This window comes from Seriola lalandi, unplaced genomic scaffold, assembly GCF_002814215.2.
Source record: "Seriola lalandi dorsalis isolate HSWRI2012SDOR001 ecotype SW California unplaced genomic scaffold, Sedor1 jcf7180002054794, whole genome shotgun sequence".
Classification (NCBI taxonomy): domain Eukaryota; kingdom Metazoa; phylum Chordata; class Actinopteri; order Carangiformes; family Carangidae; genus Seriola; species Seriola lalandi.
In genome coordinates, this window is record NW_019525347.1 from 347582 (window position 1) to 366449 (window position 18868).

General features: G+C 40.8%; 1 protein-coding gene across 1 annotated transcript; it reads left to right on the forward strand.

Moving 5' to 3' along the window:
* The first annotated feature begins 594 nt into the window (after positions 1-594).
* c1qtnf12 (C1q and TNF related 12) lies at positions 595-18664 on the forward strand. Its single transcript, XM_023425624.2, has 8 exons — positions 595-1780; positions 11726-11830; positions 11940-12051; positions 12298-12482; positions 13490-13598; positions 14750-14843; positions 16529-16607; positions 16694-18664. Exons 1-8 carry the CDS (start codon positions 1601-1603, stop codon positions 16790-16792), a joined length of 963 nt encoding a protein of 320 aa, XP_023281392.1. The 5' UTR covers positions 595-1600; the 3' UTR covers positions 16793-18664.
* The last annotated feature ends 204 nt before the right edge of the window (positions 18665-18868 follow it).

An 18868-nucleotide genomic window follows, 5' to 3' on the forward strand; every position in this document is an offset into this window, starting at 1 on the left:
GATTGTAGGAATACACAGAACAACAATTTGTTCACATCAATCATGGGTTATTTACTGAAACCTGCAATTTATGCTACTTGAAGTTTAAGTGTTAATTAAACTCTTTCGACTAGAGCTTTCAAGAAAAGTGAGACATTTTTCTGAATTGTAACACAGAATAAAAACAAACAGGCATGCACTCTGTATATGTGTATGGCACAGTCAAGATTCTTTGGCAGTTTTCCAAACAACATTGCACGAGATAATACCTTAAGGTCGCAAAAAAGTACAGGAATTTGTTTCTATTTCTTGCTTGGATCCAAACATGGGGCTTTGGTAGAGTAGGCCAATATTGAGCCAACATGACAGACACTCTCAGACAGATACACAACTTTATACACATCGCACACACACATACAACTTGTCTGCCAGAGAACCTCTTCAGCTTGAGCATTTCATCTATGAGATAAAACAGAGCTGAATAAGCTAGTAAGGTTGCCAACAGAGAGAGGGAAGGCAGGGAAAGAGAGAGAGAGGGAGTGGGAGAGGGGGAGAAAGAGTAGCGGGAGGGAGAAAGGGTGATGATAAAACTCCACTGTGAGCCCTCCTGCAAGCTCAGTCAGAGAGCAAAGGAGCAACTGAGACGAGTGCAACGGAGCAGGCAAAAAAAAAAAGAAAGAGAGACCTGCCACACAGCAAATCTCTGCACACACTGCCTTGGACTTGATGACTTGTTGGGACAATCAGTAGGCAGCACTTGACTTGTGTCAGCCAGAAGCAGGAGAGCACACTGCTACCTGCAAAGTTTTCCTGTTTTGTGTGAAACCAGTTTATACTTCAAGGAGGAGAGAAGAAGGCTGGGCGAAGATCAGAAACTGGACCTCATCCATCTCCTCTTTGGCTGGGCTCACTCTGCATCCCTGTGGGGGTATGGTGTGCGGATTGACAGACTGATTTTCTAAACTGCATCTTTTGATGAAAGCCCAACTTTTGTGGATCTTGCAGCTTTTCCAGTTACCACACCACTGTGCTGGAGTCTGGATCCAGTGCTCAGTGTGAGAAACAGCGGGAGAGAGCAAGGGGGGGGAAAAAGAGAATATTGCCATCCATCTCTCACCCCCGCAGCCCACCCTCAGCTTTGGACGCCCCTCCTCTCTGTCTCTTCTTTTGCCCCCTGTGCCCCCCCCCACCCCCACCCCACTCTCTCCACTACACCTCACCCCCCAACAGAGCAGAAAGCGTGAAAAATCTCACTAATGGGTTTATTTGCTGTCAGATCTGCGCCGATCTGTCATTCCCTTGGACCATTCTGCTTGACACATTTCATAGTTGAGTAAGCCTCCTGGCTTTCTGTCTAGAGTTAACAGTGCCCCTGCAACGTTGTGCTGGCTGAGAGCTCATCAAAAGGGGAGCAACGGCGGCAGCAGTCAGTCTGACAGTCTCTTGGACGGGGAGTCCCTGAAGCTGCATTCCTCTGGTCTCCTTCTCCCCGTTGGGACTTGGTGTTTTGTGTGAGCCTTGTGGGCATCCTCAGCTCCCGTCCAATCGCACGACCGGTCCATCACAGAAGATTCAGTGTTGTTTCTTCAGGCATTCTGGTGCTGATCAAAGGAGTGTGAAGATGTGGTGTGGGGCTGGGCCTCTGGCTGTGGTGGCTGCAGTGTTTTGGACTCAGTGTGTCCTACTGGATGGGGTGGATGCCAAGAAGGAGAGAAAGAAGCCAAAGGAGGCCACCCCACAACACACAGAGACGTACAATGCAACTCTCTCCAACAGTGAAGAGGTCGATGGAAGCATCAAGGTAGAGACTGAAACACTCTTAATGTCAAAATTCTATGTTAAAGTAGCGTGTTTGATATTTTAAACTTGTTCAATATTTGTTTTGCTGCCTCCATACGGCGACAGCAGAAAAACAATAGTACAGATTAAAGTTTGAAGTCAACCTTCAGATATGTGAGAGATGTGCCTGTCAGCACAGGCAACATGCAGGGCAAATAAAGTGTGGAAAAGGTAAAAAGCCAGGATGGGACAGGTGTGCCCTCCCAGGTCAAGCCTCAGACAGTGAGACGGACCAAAATGTGTGAAACACTAAATGGATGACTTCCGGAGGTATGCCAGGAATGTGGACATCTAAAGGCTGATCAATGCATCAATTAGTGCGCGCTGCGGGTTGTCGGCCACCAATTTTCCAGCCTATGAGAACAAAAAATCAGGAATGCGGTAAGTTTAATGCATCAGGCGGAGAGATAAGATAAGGAAGGATATTTATTGATGCCTCATCACTGCAGCAGGAAATTAAGTTAAGACTAACTGAAACTATATCTATTATCTAGAGGGAATTGTTACTATTATTAAGTGCAAAAACAGTCATCTGTAACTGTAGGCCAGTGTTACTATGGTACAATTCCATTTTCAGGAGCAACAGTTGGCCCTTGACTCTTGTTATTTATTGGTTTATTGCGGGTGTTGCATATTTGCGAGGGTTTCCAACAGGCTATTTGTTTTGCTTTCAGCCCACCCATTATGTTGGCATTCTCATATAACTCTCACTGCCCTATATACCAGCCTTCGCTTCAGCTTCTACCAGCAGCAGCCAGTCTCTGGATTCCTAACGGTAACCCCCCCCCCCTTCCCCCCCCCCCCCTCCTTGAAAACCAAGCAGTGAGGTCTCCTTTGTATCTTTAAGAACACATTGTAGGTGGTTGTGGCCTGGCGGTGTTTATTTGACTTGGTTTGCGCTGTAAAAGCACAAGCTATGAAGGATGACCTTGTGTCAACCCTCAAGCCTGCTGAGGATTGCACCCCATTGGGATTTCACTCCTCTGTCTCATCCCATAGGGAGCATGGTGCCTTCACAAACACTGCCCCCCCCACCCCTCCTCCTGAGGTCCCTTATAGGCCCACTGCCATGATGTAACTCCTGGGAAAGTTAGGTGGGCAGATATTTAAAGACCTATGGCGATGTTGTTCCCAGCCCATTGATTCTGTCATTCACAGGACTAGTCTGACTCCGCTGTGTCTGGGACATCCGATAGGGGCGGTGCGGCCCCGAGAACTGGGGCAGCATGCCGTGTAAGCCCCTCACAAAGCCCCATAGAAAGGGTCCTGAAAGAGAACACCTCGGTGAGGATTAGCCCCCAGTGCCTCTCTCTCTCTGACATTCTTTTCATCTCATCTCCCACAATCAGAGGGTAATGACATAATCACTCTTAAGACGCAGTGTTATGCCAGATAGTGTCTTTGCCAAACATTGTCACCTCTGACGAGAACCTGAGCTTTAGGATTGACATCTGTGGAAGTGCCTGTATTCAAGGTCGCATTTGTTGGTGCCACTCTACCCGGATTTCTGTTGAAGCAGAAAAAGAAAGTGTACCACACACTGTGAGAAGTTGTAAACTTGATTTTCTTGGGTAGTTTGTAAGTTTATCCTATTACACATCTGTTAGGCCCCAGAGAAAACAACACGTCCATTGGAGCTGTCTTGGCAAGAAATTTGTGTTCTCAAACAAGCCAAACATTTACACTCCACATTTACATTTTTTTCCCTTGTGCCCAGTGGAAACAGTTGAAACAGTTCTTATGATGGCATTTGCTTTCTATCTGACCAATCCCGTGTGTGGGCTGTGTTGGCAGCATGCAGTCGCACACTGCATTCCTCGGGAGATTTTCCATTTGAAAGTGATCACAATAGTGAGGTGTGGAGTTGTGCTGCGAGTGGAATTTTTTTAATGAGACGATAACTGAAGTACATTTCAAACAACTGTGATCTCTCTGAACCGTCACGTCGTACAATTTCAGAGCAATATGTCAAAGGTACACATTTGTAAGCCTTATTGCTCTCCACTCTAAAGATGAGAGGAATCTGTCATTGTTGAGAGCAGTGCGGGATCTGTGATGGCTGTAATTGAGGGAGTCAAGTCAAACATCACGCCTGGCGTGTTGAGTAATGGCTGGGTTTAGCCCGAGGCAAGGGTTTTTGTTTCCTCTCTCTCATCCTCAGTGATGATTAATGCAGCAGTGTGTGGGACCTTTTGGATCAACCTACACATGAGAGAGAAGAGCAAGTCCCATAGGAAACAGGGCCACTGTGAGAGCACACACCTCTCATGCACTACTGACGGTGTGAACTACCTTCAGTTTGTGTTTCATGATAATGAACTCTACTTTCAACACGTCAGACCCCTGTAAAGGTTACGCTTGTTTAACATCGTAAAATTACCTAATGAAGTCATCTGAAAGAAAAATAAACAGTCTTTTGTCATTACATCTGAAATATGCAAGTAAAATAAACTGCACAGTTATGTGTGCTTCACCCCACAGACATAGAGGGACTGTTTTATTTGGATTTTTGTTTCATTTATAATAACCTCAGATTGGTGCCAGATTTATAGAAATCCCTTAATAATCTTGCCTGATTCTTATCATGTGCTGGTCATGTTCCTGAAACCACAATTTCAGAATTATTGCTACATTTTACAGTAAACTGAGGCTTTAAGTAAAAACAACTATAGAGCAGATTAGTCAACGTAAGATGGCCACTTCATTTTGGTATTGATGCTGAAGGATGGTTTTTCAGATTTATTCCACTAATGCACATGACGGGCATTGCGGCGTGTAGTTGTATTAAAAACAATCACAATAATAATACATCTGTGTGTTGAAATTGTCAGATTAAAGCAATAGTTTGACATGCTGGGAATAGCAAAATATATACTAGTCTCATATCTGTCCAGGAAGTATAAAGATACAGCCAGCAGCTGGTTAGCTTAGCTTAGCATAAAGCCTGGCTAACATTATCTGCCTACCAGCACCTATAAAACTCACTAAAGTTTTATTTTTCAATAGAGCCAGGCTAGGAGTTCCCTCTGTCTCCAGGAGACTGTCGTCCTATAAAACATAGTCCATAGGTTGTTTGTGCAGCAGGTTATTACGACCTCTAGTTACGTTTTACCGTTAGGCGACATCTGGCGGCTGTAGTGACGTAGCATCACAGTAATATGACACAGGGGAGGAGTGTTCGATACCCATGTGAAAGTAGCAGTTTATGTTGTTTCTATTATCCATGGCCGTTCAACAAAGTTAACCACGTTGTTATTATTGTAACCATGACAACAAACAAATCATCTAACGTGTAGGTAGTACTTATTTGAACCCAAATCACGATCTTTTCCTTAACCTAACCAAGCCATGACTGTTATAATAGTAACCATGGTGACGAAGGAAGGTACGCTGCTCTCGGTGCAGTACACGTGTTTATTATTGTAACCATGACAACCAAGGTCTGGTATACCTGCGGCAGAAGGGGCGCTATTTCAGGAGACACTTCTATGTGTTGTGTCAGAGGGTTCAGGCTGTTCAGGTTGGAGGACTTGTTGGTTTCCAGTCTTAATGCTAAGCTAAGCTAAACATCTTCATATTTACTGCTACTTTTATAATAAATACCATTGTCTTTTGCATCTATTATATGCAAATAAAAAACAATGGTATTTTAAATGTACAGTTAATACCCCTGTTTGTGTCACCACCATCAGATGTTTCCACTCATAACCCAACACGACAAGGGAAAATTTGTTGCATAATAAAAATGAGCCAAATAAATTTAATCAATTACATAATGTACTTATGTAACATAATGCAGAACCACAAATCAATCATATAAGAAGGAGGATCTAATGACTTCCTACCTGAAATTTTGTGCCCAAACTCGGACCGTGTGACAAACCTGTACCTGAGATGAAACTGGATCACTGGTACTTTTCAACACCTCATTTTACCTACCACAGGGAAAATGAGCACTCGCTCCAATTTCAAAGCTATAATTTGTACACAAAACAGATGTGACAGAGCGATCAAAGCAATCAGCTTATATCACCTTTTTTATATCAAGGGAGAGAGAGCCAAGATTCAGTCTGGCGATTTCTTTAGCATAAACACAAATTTATTCACTTTCTCTCACACATGATAACAGCATATACACACCTTTGTTGAATCAACAGTGAAGCTGCAACTTATAAATCAGGCCGTATTTTAAGAAGCATGCTCAACCTTATTATATAATAACTATAATTAATTTACACTTCCAAATGGTGTTCCTGCTACAATAACAACTAATAGCAGCATCCTCATAGTGTGATAGAGTAATTATGTTTTGCACATGGTGCTTGGCAAGTGAGTAATAACACAGTAAGAAGAGAACAGAGTCAACATTGCATGCCTAACTGTATTTAGCTCTTCGGTGATAAATCCTCAAGGCAGGCCTGTGTCTGTGAAGTGCAGCGGTGGGGAACACGGGGGTGGACTCATGATGACTGGGATGCACGCAGGTTACTAGGATCCCCCTCGTCCCGCAGAGCCTGGGGATCCCTGCCTCCCGGGGTGGGATGGGCCCAGCGTTGGGCCCGTCCACCCATGCATGGATGACTGCACAGGGAGCAGTACAGGGATATAAAAACAAGGGATTATAGAAGTTCTCTCCATCATCCTGTCCAACCTTAAACCTGCCTGTGCAACATTTTTATCAGCAGCAAAACGTTTCATGTCATCTAGTGTGTACGAACAGGTAGAAAAACAGATAACACGTACAAGAAAATAAGATAAGTTCAACTGTACACATGGAAGAATTCAGGAGCTGGCTGCAGTCGGGTAGAGTTTCAGTGTCTGGTTGCAGCCCCAGAGACATGTTTTAACAGTTGTGTTTGTGTTTTTGGTGGCACGCCGCCCCAGGGAAATATTTTCCCATTTTATTGCTTCAAATAAATTCAACCTAATTTTCCCCAAACTACATGACAAACACACTTAAAGCAGTGCACGTAAAAGAATTATTCATGCAGACCCAAGTCATTCTTTTTCATGGTAATAAAATCTCATATGCTCCTGGGAATGATCAACCATGATTGATCCAAACACTCAGAACACACCCCCCAGCTGTGGGTTAATAAAACATTCTCTTTTCACTCTCTGCACTGGGTACAAGAACCAGTCAGAGGTAGAAAAAGTATATTTACTCAAATACAGTGCTTAATGCAATTTTCAGGTACTTCTGCTTTTGTATTTCCATATTATCTTACTTTATACTTCTACTTTAATACAGTTTACTCTGTATTAAATGTTAAGTTTGTATTTGTCAATTACTTTTCAAGTTAAGATTTTCCAAAAAAGGCATACTTAAAAGATAAACTTGTAAAAATACAATGCATGGTTAAAGGTTAAACCAAGTGTTCCCAACCTTTGTGGCAAAAAAACAATGTCTGCTTGGGGCCCCTTGACACATTTCCACCTCTAAACCACTCTGATGGTTTCATTCATCATAAATAACTGCTTGAGGCAGTTAAACAAAGTTTAAAGAAAAGTCAAAAAAATGAATACAGTTTCGTGTTGCAGAACTTTTTATTCTACTTAAGCATTGATGCATCACATACTCTTATTCGCCTTCTTTCTGAGTCAGATGAGAAGACTGATAACCCCTCACTTGTCTGTATATTGAATATAAGTCACAACTGCTTAGCTTAGCTTAGCTTAGCATAAAGACTAGAAACAGGGTGAAACAGCTAGCCTGATTCTGTTCAAAGGTGACTCGTTTCTTCAGGAAGTTACTGTTTCAGGCACCTGAATATAGGTTTGCTGGCTTTTATACAGGCTAACAAATGATATAACATCGTATCGATCTCTTCTCTGCAAGAAAACCAAATAGGCGTATTCACTAATGTCAACATTGTCGTATTCTTCCACCGGTGGACACAATGCATCACATTCTTGAGCCCTGAGCTTCAGTAACGTGTCATGATTTGGAGTCAGTGAGGATAAACACTGGCTAGAAGATTTAAAGTTTCTCACCTTTCCACAGAATACCTGACACATTCTCTCGGTCTGTGCTGGAACAGCGTGCGCTCACACCTGCTGACAGACGAGGCCACTTTGAGGCACTCCGCACATCAGCGCTGATCAAAGCGAGAGCCCCAGTGTTCTTCATCAACTCTCTAGACTGATACCTGGATCCGCTCCCTCCCCACTTTGTTCACCATTTGTACATGCTGATACAGAGCTATGCGAGGGGATCCATAGTTTACTTTACGCCACAGTCAATAGCAGTGAGTGAGAGATTGAACGCTTCTGACAGATTTTTCTGTGTCATCAAGCAATATGGTTTTCATGTCTGCATGTGTGGAGTCTTTGAAGTTCTCAGTCGAGACAGAGACTCACCTGCATACAATGAATCACAATTTCTTTTTTTTGGCAAGTGGTGTGAGCCATCCCAGCTGTCACTATATGTACAGTCAGTTATGCTCTGACAGTGCAGACAAATGCAATGCAGAGAACACAGTCTGTTTAATGGAAAGACTTGAGTTATTTCTTAAGCTGATGATTAAATTATTTATACAGTGATTTGCTGTTATTTTTTAGCTCAGAAATGAAGGTAATAATTACCTTGGTCATAGCCTTTCTTCCTTGAGCACAGAAAATCCTTGAGGGCAAGGTTTTAATGGTTTAATTACAATGCTGTGTGTTAAAGAGGATAACAAGCTCACAGTATGGCTGATTTCCTGGCAATGATATTCTGTCTTTTTTTCTTTTATTATTATGCAGTGCTAAGATATGTAATTATAAGCCACATGTGTGGGCCAACTTGCTCAGTTTCATATCTTTGGAACATTAAGACGATCTTTGACATAAACACAAGAACAAATGTTAAGGTTTTACTTTTTTTGGAATGGTGTCCGCTGGCTGTCAAGATCGCGTGGGTGTCTTTTAAATCACACAGAGCTGTCTGAGGTGATGATTCACAGTTTTACTATTATTCCCAGTGGAAATATACTCAAACTGCCACAGGCGTGGAATACTAGTAGAACAACACAAACCCCTTTCATCTACATGATAGTATTTGCTCAAGCTTACCGAGCTTGTATGTTAAAGGAATAACGACACATTTTGGATATTATGCTTTTTCACTTTCTTCTCGAGAGTTAGTTGAGATGATTGATACCGCTAACGTGTCTGCAGGAAAATCAACTGGAATCAGGGGGAAACAAATGAAAAAATCTGCCAGACCGCACCTGAAAAACTCAGCAATTAACACGTCGTATCTCGTTTGTTTAATCCATACAAAAACTGACGTGTAAAAAAACTACACTTTGTGGTTATAGCTTCCTTTCCGTCATATAGGATCGTAGAGTTTGGAGAGATTCCCATTTTTCCGAGCGTCCACACTATTCGACAACTCAAGACAGTTGTATGAATTCAGAGCAGGTCGTGTGAGAGTTTGAAATGCAGTGCATTAACAATGCAGTGTAACACTGTATACATCAAACTTGGGTTTAATTGCATTGACCGATGAACTTTGGCTAAATGAAGCTGTACTCCCATGCTATTAAGCCTCAAGCCGATATATTAGAGCTTTCAGAAAAATCTGAGTTTCCTGTTTGTAATTATGACTTGGATATTTCATAATGTTTACAAATCGGACCCTCGTAATTCTAATTACTTTGATATAACATGAAGCTCCCATAAAACTATATATATATATATATATATATAATATGTTATATATTTTTTGTATAACCTCATAATCAGTGATCATTAGAGATGCTGGTAGGCAGATTTTGTTACCTGCAAACAGTCTACATGTTTCCCCTTATTTCCAGTCCTCGTGCTAAGCTAATGTAGCAGGCTGCTAGCCGTAGCTTCATATTGAGAGTGGTATTGGTGTCTTCTCATCTAGTGCTCAGCAAGAAATGGAGTAAGCGTTAACACAGCTTTTTAGAAAGAAACGAGACAAAGAACAAAACTTTTCCACCAGGAGCTGGTGGAGACTAAAACAAAGCTAAAAGACAGTGGATGTTGGACTTACATTTGCCAGGTGGGCACAACCATGACTCCAAATGAATGATGTTGCTCCATAACTGCTGAATGTGTAAATAAGCAACTGTTCGCTAACAAGTTCTCCATATCACTTTTAAAAGATGATGATATGTCACTGTTGTGTGAACAGCTTGTCTTCGCTTCCCCCAAGTCGCCAAAAAAAAAATCTATTGTGGGTTTAAGTACTTCCCAAAATGTTGAACTATAGTATGTTAAAGAATATGAAAAATTTACACAGCAATGGAAAAAGCAGTTTATCCATCAGGTTCCCAGCCTTGTGGAAACAGCACTGAGTAGCGTACAAGCATTCTTGTCTTGACCAAATCAGTTTTGCTTTTATCTGTTTCCAAGCCTCAAAATCACAACAAAAACAGACGAGGATCCAACATGCAGCCGGCGCAGCGCCTGTTACGTTGTTTATTTTTTCTGCTGTCAGAGAGAAAGAGACTGCTGCAAATATATACTTTAAAGAAAAAAAAAAAACTGTTTTTTATTCCAGCATATTGAAAAGACAAACAAGGAGTCACTTTGTTGCGGTGGAACAAGAGGCAAGTCTTCAACAGTGAAGAAAGGGGCATGTTGGTTTTGCAGATAAGTGATCCGTGTCCCACTGCCAAACCTAAACAAATTCCATTTCAGACAGCTCACCTCCATGGCTTGTCTTTATCTCCTCTTCTATCTCAACTGAAGGCACTTGACATTTGGGGAAGGGTTAGGGTAAAATTCGAGCTTGCTGTAATTGGAATTCATTCAGCCTCACCTTTGACCAAAATGAAAAACATGCCAGTTGTAGTACTATGCATAAAAGCATTACTTCCAGAGGTCTTCTTGGAGTTTATCTCCCTAACAGATCCCAGTCTCTTATACAGTAATTTATCATAAATGAGTTATTTCAGATAAGGAGATTGAGCATACCTACAGTTAGGAAATAGACAAACAATCCTAAATCATAACTCGCCCTGGTATACATACTGTGTATACTTTTGTTATCTTGTTTATTACATTTTCCATCATAACATTACTCAGACAAGTCATATTAATAAAAGAAAATACTAGTGTGTCTTTGGGTGGAGTAGAAAGTGTTGGCCATTTTGACATGTTGTTACAAACTACAGTAACTGAGGTCTGCAATCCACAGAATCTACATCACACAAGCAGACTCATTTTTCACTGGAGCGCTCATGGAAATTTTCATGTGCTGAAAAAAAAAAAATCACTTGACAAGGTTTGTTTACATTCATCTGAGCATATTGGGCAAATAAGAACTGACGTGGCACCTGAGTGGATTATCGGGAATGAAAAAATAGGCATCAAGCGAACCTTTCAGAGAAGAATGGCGACTAAACTTAGATGGCAAATTGAAAAGACGCATTACTCTTCGAAGGAATAGCAGAAAGACCGACTGAAAGAAAAAGAGGTTTCCCTGTTTGACCTTCCTTGGTGTCTGGCACCCATTTAATTGTATCTTAGGGCAAGATATTCCAGTATTGGATTAAAGGATGTTAAGGACACATTAGATTTTACTTCATAGGTACAGTCCTTTGCATTGTGGCGTATTAGGCAACAAAATTTCAAAATAAAATATATGATTAAACTTGGAAATAGCAGCTTTTTATAGGCTTGTTGTAATTACTGATTGAGAATACAGTGTGGAGACTTAAGAGAAAAGTTTGAGTTGAAAAATGTTCCTTGTTATAGAACCTTGCTTCTCTCTGGCAGGACCTTTTTTTTTTTTTAATTCTGCCTGATTTGCCATCAGTTCACAACAGTATTGATTATGCTGTGTTTTACCTTGATATGCTCTATTTCATAAGTAGTTGCTATTGATGTTGGCCTAGTAATTAATGGGGGAAAATTTTCTTTTTCTGTGTCTTTTATTTTTGTGGTGTAGATTTCTGACCACCAGAGAGTCGACCCACTGGGATCATGGATGGACTTTGTCAAAAGACCCGTTGGCAACTTCCCTGGAAAGTGTCGCAAACGCAAACGTCCCCTGGTAAACTCAGTATATATACTGTGAAATAATAATTGATAAATAAGACACTAATGATTTACAAATCAAGACTGATGTATGACAAATGTTCTGTACGTCTGCACTCCGCCAGCCGGGCCCACCTGGTCCTCCAGGTCCTCCTGGCCCACAGGGACCTCCTGGCTCTCCTGGCGCCGAAGTGACCCAGGAAGTTCTACTCCAGGAGTTCAAAGAGATGATCAAAGGTAGAAACATATTGTTTTTCCAGCCCATTTCCAACACATTTCCGCTCATCTTTAGGCTAGAAGGTTGTTCTTTCATTGAATTTAGAGATAAGATTAGAGATGAAATAACCTTAACCGTTACACATCTGGCTATACACAACTTTACTTCCACAATATAATGTCCATATTTGGTATCTCACCACATTATCATGAGGGAACAGTGTTAACTCACTCTGCACTGTAATGACCTGGATTTGTTTCTGTCAGAGGCTACAGAGAGGAGAGCAGCAGCACTCGACAGACAAATCAGCCCCAGCCAGCTACCTACAGCTCTGCTCACCCTGGAGGGGATGACCTCGTACCGGCGAATAGAGGAGGCTTTCCACTGCAAGCTCAAGGGCCCTGTGGTGGTGGATAAGAAGACTCTGGTGGAGCTCCAGAACTTTCAGACAGTATGTTTGTTTGAAACCAAGTAAATGTTTATGAACTGGTTCGGCTTTGCTCCCTGCCTGTGCCTGAAAAAGTAAAGTTTTGGCCTTCTGCATGGTTACATGGTTTGTTTCTGACCCATTTTGCTTCTCTGTCTTAACTGTATGTGAATGGGTGAGTGTTCGGTAATCATTGCTTATTTTGCATGTGGGGGAATTATGAGCGGATCATCCCCTCACTGGTAACTGGCACTGGCAAAGCATGCAGTGCCACTCCGAGACTCAGACTGGCTCTTTGGTCAAAAATATCTACTTTTTCAATTCTACACATCACTCTCTGGGCGGCATACAAAAGGCACTCTGTCTCTGACTTGGAATAAAGTGTGGAGAGGACAGAAATAGACACTGTTTGAAACAGCATGCTGTAGTGGAAGAACTATGCTGTGTTGGGATGGGCTGACAAGCTTTGCTGAACTATTTAACATGCTAACAAAGCACTATGTTTGCAAAGACGTGTTACTACAGATTTGGAAAGTTATATTTTAATGTTTAAGCAGAGTCAGGAGTAAAGAGGAGGAAGAGGAGGGGCCTTAAAGCCTGGTCACACCAGAAAATGGGACAGCAAAGTTTCATCTGCACATCTTAACAAAATATATGGTTTGATAAGCTAGTTGGTAAACAGGATTACAAACATCTCAACCTAGAAAAATTAATTTTAGGGACAAGGTTCACCAAAACCAAACTTGATATGAAACATTCTTGCAGATTTACTTCACCCACATGAGTGAATCCACTGATGGCAGTGATCCAATTGAAACTAACTGATTTCTTAGTAAAATGTTGCTGGTTTAAATGCAGGTGTGACCAGGCCTTTGGGATTAGCTCTGCTGAAATGCCCTTGAGCCAGGCGCTGAACACTGTGTTCTGTAGCAGAGCCTTTGGTTTGAGATTTGGGAGGAGGTGTGTAAGGAGGGACCAATGGATTATTGCTCTAAGATGTAAACATTAATGCAGATTTTCTGTGCTTTCAGCCACCTGCTAAAGGAGCCTTTCTCAGAGGGTCGGGAATGGACCAATCTACTGGGAGATTCACAGCTCCCATCACAGGGATCTACCAGTTCTCTGCTAACGTCCACATTGGTAAATCACAATAACTTTCCTATATGCGGCATATTACACATAACGAGGCCTTAAAGCTGCTAAACACTTGTAGTCTACAGGAACTTAACTGCGGGACAACTTTCTGTGTCGTCATTCTTATTAGTACATAGAGTTTGGTGACAACATTTAATTCCCAGCCTAGCTCCACCCAGCTTGCACCTGACTAGCTTTGTAATTAGCCAGAGTGATTTAAAAACACCCGTGTGGGTGTGCAGAGCAGTTGAGAATTAAAACCAGTAAATGATGTGTATTATTGACTAAACATGTCAAGTTATAATCGTTAACATTTCACACCTGGTTGATGTAGCGGCCTCTGTGGTTACTGGTGGGAACAGGAAGTTAAGTTTAATACTACAGATCCCAGAATTCTACAGGCAGCAAACACTCCTTGAGCAGTGACTTTGTCAAAAATATAACTCAAGAGCAACTGGTGTATCCGTTTACAGCGCAGCCAAGCAAACTCACATTATTTTAATACAGAAGTCAGTCTGTAGTCAGCCTCCTTCTATCAAGCAGTGAGCAACTGCCATCTGATTTCATGCTGAGCAAGGTGCTGGCAAAAGGAGTTGGTTACGTTGCTGAGGGGTTTGAGGTGGAGCTTACAGTTCTTCTTGTTCCATTACTGGCAGCAGTATTTAAAACTGACTCACTATCAACAAAAGCTTTTCGACGCAACAATCTACAGAACATTGACTTTCAGCTCTAACATTCGTCATAAATACATTGTATTCACTGTGACTGGGCTTCACAATAAAAGCCACTCCATGTTTTATCAGCTGAGTGTTTTTTATGTGAACTTGGAGCAGTGGAAAATATTCTGTTTACATTGGGAGACGTAGGAGAGAGAGAACTGCAAACTTTGAGGTTGATACCAATGAGATAAAAATTAATTACAAACAGTATATGCTGTATCGTTCCTGCAAATCTCTCTTGTGTGAAGGCAATTACAGAATGTATATACAATGAATGGCATTTGCCGAAAGACTCCAAAGAATCATAAAAAGTATAAAAAAAAAATCTGATTACATGAAAATATTAAGACTGTTTTAATTTAAGGGGAATATAAGTTTTCGCGAGCTACGGATAAGCCAGTATTTTTATGTGATTGTGAGCATTTTACTTCCTTACAGACCACAATGAGGTGAAGAGGAGCAAGAGTCAGCTCAAGGCCAGGGACAATGTTCGGGTGCTGATCTGCATCGAATCACTCTGCCACCGATACACGTAGGTATTCAGTATTATTGTTAAGCGTGCTGGAGAACTCCCCCTACATCTAAATCAAATCTGCCCTACCTAGCACCTTTTGTAACCATGTGCTTTTCATTTGTTATGGCTATAACACATGTTGGTCAGTAATACCCCACCTATCACCAATATAGAAGTTAATGAAATGTATCGTGGGGAAGTAATTAATCTGACTACAACTATCACACTTTGCATTCTTGACATTCTTGTTTTGACAGTTGTTTACTTTTGACATAAAACAGTGATATTTTATTGGTGTTTAATGCTGCCTTCACTTTCGCCAGAATTTATGAGCTGTTAAAGGTGTTGTCTGTTACAGTTTGTGTGGAACCAGTTTGGCATTTCCTGTATAAAAGCAAAGCAGGTCTTTAAAGGAAATGTCCTCTCACTTAGAGCCCTCGTTCCTGTCGCCTAACTAATCTTTATAGACTCACCTTTGACACTTCAAGGCAGCCTGTAATATTCAGCAGCACATAAGTGAAATGCCTTTATTTGGGATGTGGGAGGCAGATAATGAAGTATCTGATACACCGGCGAAAACTTACAAATCCAGTTGGGAATGGTTCTGAGTTCTTCTCGATATTTCAAAATTTCTATTTACATAAAGTCAGTGAAAATTGCTGAAATGAATTGCTCCCTAAAGTCTCCCCCAGACTGTACAGAGCTCCACAGCCTCCCTTCTAGTGTGGTACAATGAGGGGAGCATATAAATAATATTATTATGATGGGTTACCTAACCCAAGAGCTCTTGGCTTTTTTTTATTTTTTTGAGCCAAAGCCCCGGCTGGTCTCGCTCTCCCACACATGAAAATGCAGAGAATGTGAAATGAGGCTCATTGTGATGGCAGTTGGAGTGAAGACAAACATGATTGATTTGCCATAAAAATGTAGCATTTTCCACTTAACAGGAGCCAGTGCTCTCACTGTGTGGTTAAAGCCTGCAGCGATGTTACAGCCATTTATACGGACTCTGAGGGCACTGAGTTGTTATAAAGGAAAAGTTTTACATTTGGAAAACACACTTATTCGCTTTCTTGCTTAGATACCAAGATCGACACCCCTCGCATGACTGTATGCTATGTATGAAGCTGCTGCTAACTTAGCATAGCTTAAAGACTGGAAACAGGAGAAAACTAGCTAGTCTGGCTATGTCCAAAGATAACAAATCCACTAGCTAATTAGCACTAATTAACAAGCTTTATGTACGTTATATAGCCGAAGAGGCCTCCGTTCAGCTAGCTTCTCACACAGCTAACTCAAAGCAAACTCCAATCAGCATCCACTATAGCACTCGCTGTTAGAACCTCTATTGTTTCAACAAAATTTTACTTTTATTACTACTAAGATTTATAAAAAAATTTTCTTTGTGAACACAGAAAAAACTACAGCTCCAGTGAATTGGACTCGACTCTTCTGTCGAGCTGTGACGTTCAGCCTGTGAATGTCTAGGGCTTGTGGGAAATGGCGTTCATGAAAGGCCGCTATAAAAGATCAATATTACATAAACAATGGTCCTTATCTAAACACAAGAAGTCAAGTCATTGTTTTCATAGAGCACATCTGAAAACAATGAAATTTGATTGATAATTACAAATGAAAATACATGATATGACTTTGTTGAAAACAATATTTATCGAGAAATGTTATTTTTGATATTACTGCAGCTCACTGGAGATGATTGTTGGGTTAGAGAGTAACAGCAAGATTTTCACCGTCAGCGTACAGGGGCTGCTGGAGCTACAGGTGAGCAACACGCAAGAAAAACACAAACAAAAATAACTGGATTTATGCAATCTTTATGCTTCAATGGTGTATATTTTCCTCCGCAGGCCGGGCAGTACACCTCCATATTTGTGGATAATGCAGCCGGTGCTTCCATTACAATACAGAATGGTTCAGATTTCATGGGCATGCTGCTTGGTGTATAGCCTCACACATGAACAGGGCATCGTTCAAGCCATCCACTGCTGCCATTTTTTTTTTTCTTTTTTTGTTTAATTCAATGGACTGCTAATGAGGACCATCACACAGTACCAAACGACAGGGGAGGTTTGAAGGAAGGATGTAAGGCTGACAGTGACTTGACTGCTTGTCAGATGGTGAAAGGACAATGTGAAGAACTCGAGGACTGAGTTTGTTTTTCACTGTGCACTGCGACTTCCCAGAGGAACTTGGTTGCCTGTTGCTTCACCAGTAAAATAACCTGTATGTACAGCAGTGAATAAGTCTCTTACAGTATGTTTTTCATGGTTGTCGAACGCTTTTGTGGTAAGCCAAATATAAATGATTTTTTATGTTCTCTGGATAAATATCAGAAGAGCAGGGGAACATGAAAAAGTGCATTTGTGTTTTTATGTATACTGACATGTTGATGTTTTTTGTCTACATGATCTACACACTCATGAACTATAGTAAGTTTTATCATGGGTTAAATCTTACACTTAAGTTATATGGTACATAGACTCTGTGAGTACACTGGACAATGGAAATATGCCCAATCAACAGAATATGGTCTTAGAAAAACTGATGGCTCACATGGGTAATTACACAATTTGTAACATAGCTAGCAATGTTAGCAGAGTGGCTCTATATGACTTCAGTCAGACCAAAATAGCTCAAAAACTATTACACAGATTGCAGTCACATTTTGTACAGATATTCATGGTTTCTAGAGGATGTATCCTACTGACTTTGGTGATGCTCTGACTTTACGTTTAGCCATTACACCATGATATTTGTGGTTTTGAGTGAAGTATCTCAACAACCATTGGATGGATTGCCATGAAATTTTCTACACACTTCATGTTTCCCTCAATTGTAACCAATGTTGACATGCTAACAAGCTAAATTAAGATGGTATAAACGGTAAAAATTGTACCTGCTAAACATCAGCATGTTATCACTGTCATTTGAACATGCAGCCAACATTAGCATTTAGCTCAAAGGACTATTGTGCCTAAGTACAGCCTTGTAGAGCTGCTAGCCGAGCTGTGGACTCATATGATATATTCACATTACAGTGGAAAAACAGGGGTCTTGCGCTATGCGTTGTGCCTGTGTGTTAGCGAATGCTGTACTAAACAGTGCCACCTTAGCTGGAATGCTAATGTTGGTAGCAGTAGATATATCGCAGAGACTCAGTGTTTTTTTGTAACAAACCTGGCAGCTGCACCTGCCAGGTATCTTTTTGTCTGTGCTCGATATGAGGTCAGTTCTTTGCTATACACTTCTGGAAATTCAGAAACACAAGTAATTAAATGTCCGTCCATCTTTTAGGTTCAACAGCAATTGGCTGCAAATATCATTGCTGCTCATGTTTAAGTTCAACAAATTTGAACTCCTGGCACACCCACTCTCCGCCGAGCACACCATGGACGTTTGTGCAGAAGCTGTTTTTCTGCGATAAAGTGAATAAGCCTTTAGTCTTGTTTTAAATGTGTTAGACAAATCTACACACACGCCTTTTGACTGTAAGAGAGCTGTAACGGAACGATTTTTTTGGGTAGATTATTTTTACAGTCCTTTTTGTGTTTCCAATTTATTATCTGTTCATTTTTACTGTATTTTATTATTTTCCTGACATTTAGATGTTTGTAATTTATCATAACTGATACACCAGTAACATTGGAAAGCATTGAAATTTGATATTTATGTTTGAGAAAATGTATCAATCGTGTGTTGATTTACACTCATGTGGACTGTTGAAACCACAGATTATTGCAAGAATAAAATTATATCTTTTTACTATTTTTTTATTACCCATAATATTCTGTAATTTGAAATTAAACTCTTTAAAAACATTGTCACTTGGTCTCTGCACATTATAGTGATGCTTATTCACAAAAACACATCATAATAACGAGTTCAGATTTCTATTTAAATTCAATGATTGGAATTTTTTTTTTTTTTTTTTCATCTTTATTTATGAAACCATCCTCTGCAGCGCAACAACAATTTACATTCCTCTGTGGCATGATTTGAATTGTAAAATACCCAAAATACCT

What these genes read in the sequence shown, in the direction of transcription:
- c1qtnf12 (XM_023425624.2), top strand. Translation starts at nt 1,601, where the DNA reads ATGTGGTGTGGGGCTGGGCCTCTGGCTGTGGTGGCTGCAGTGTTTTGG. An exon ending in AGCTCCAGAACTTTCAGACA is followed by an intron (nt 12,483 to 13,489) that starts GTATGTTTGTTT and finishes CTGTGCTTTCAG; the next exon opens with CCACCTGCTAAAGGAGCCTT. An exon ending in AGGGGCTGCTGGAGCTACAG is followed by an intron (nt 16,608 to 16,693) that starts GTGAGCAACACG and finishes TTTCCTCCGCAG; the next exon opens with GCCGGGCAGTACACCTCCAT.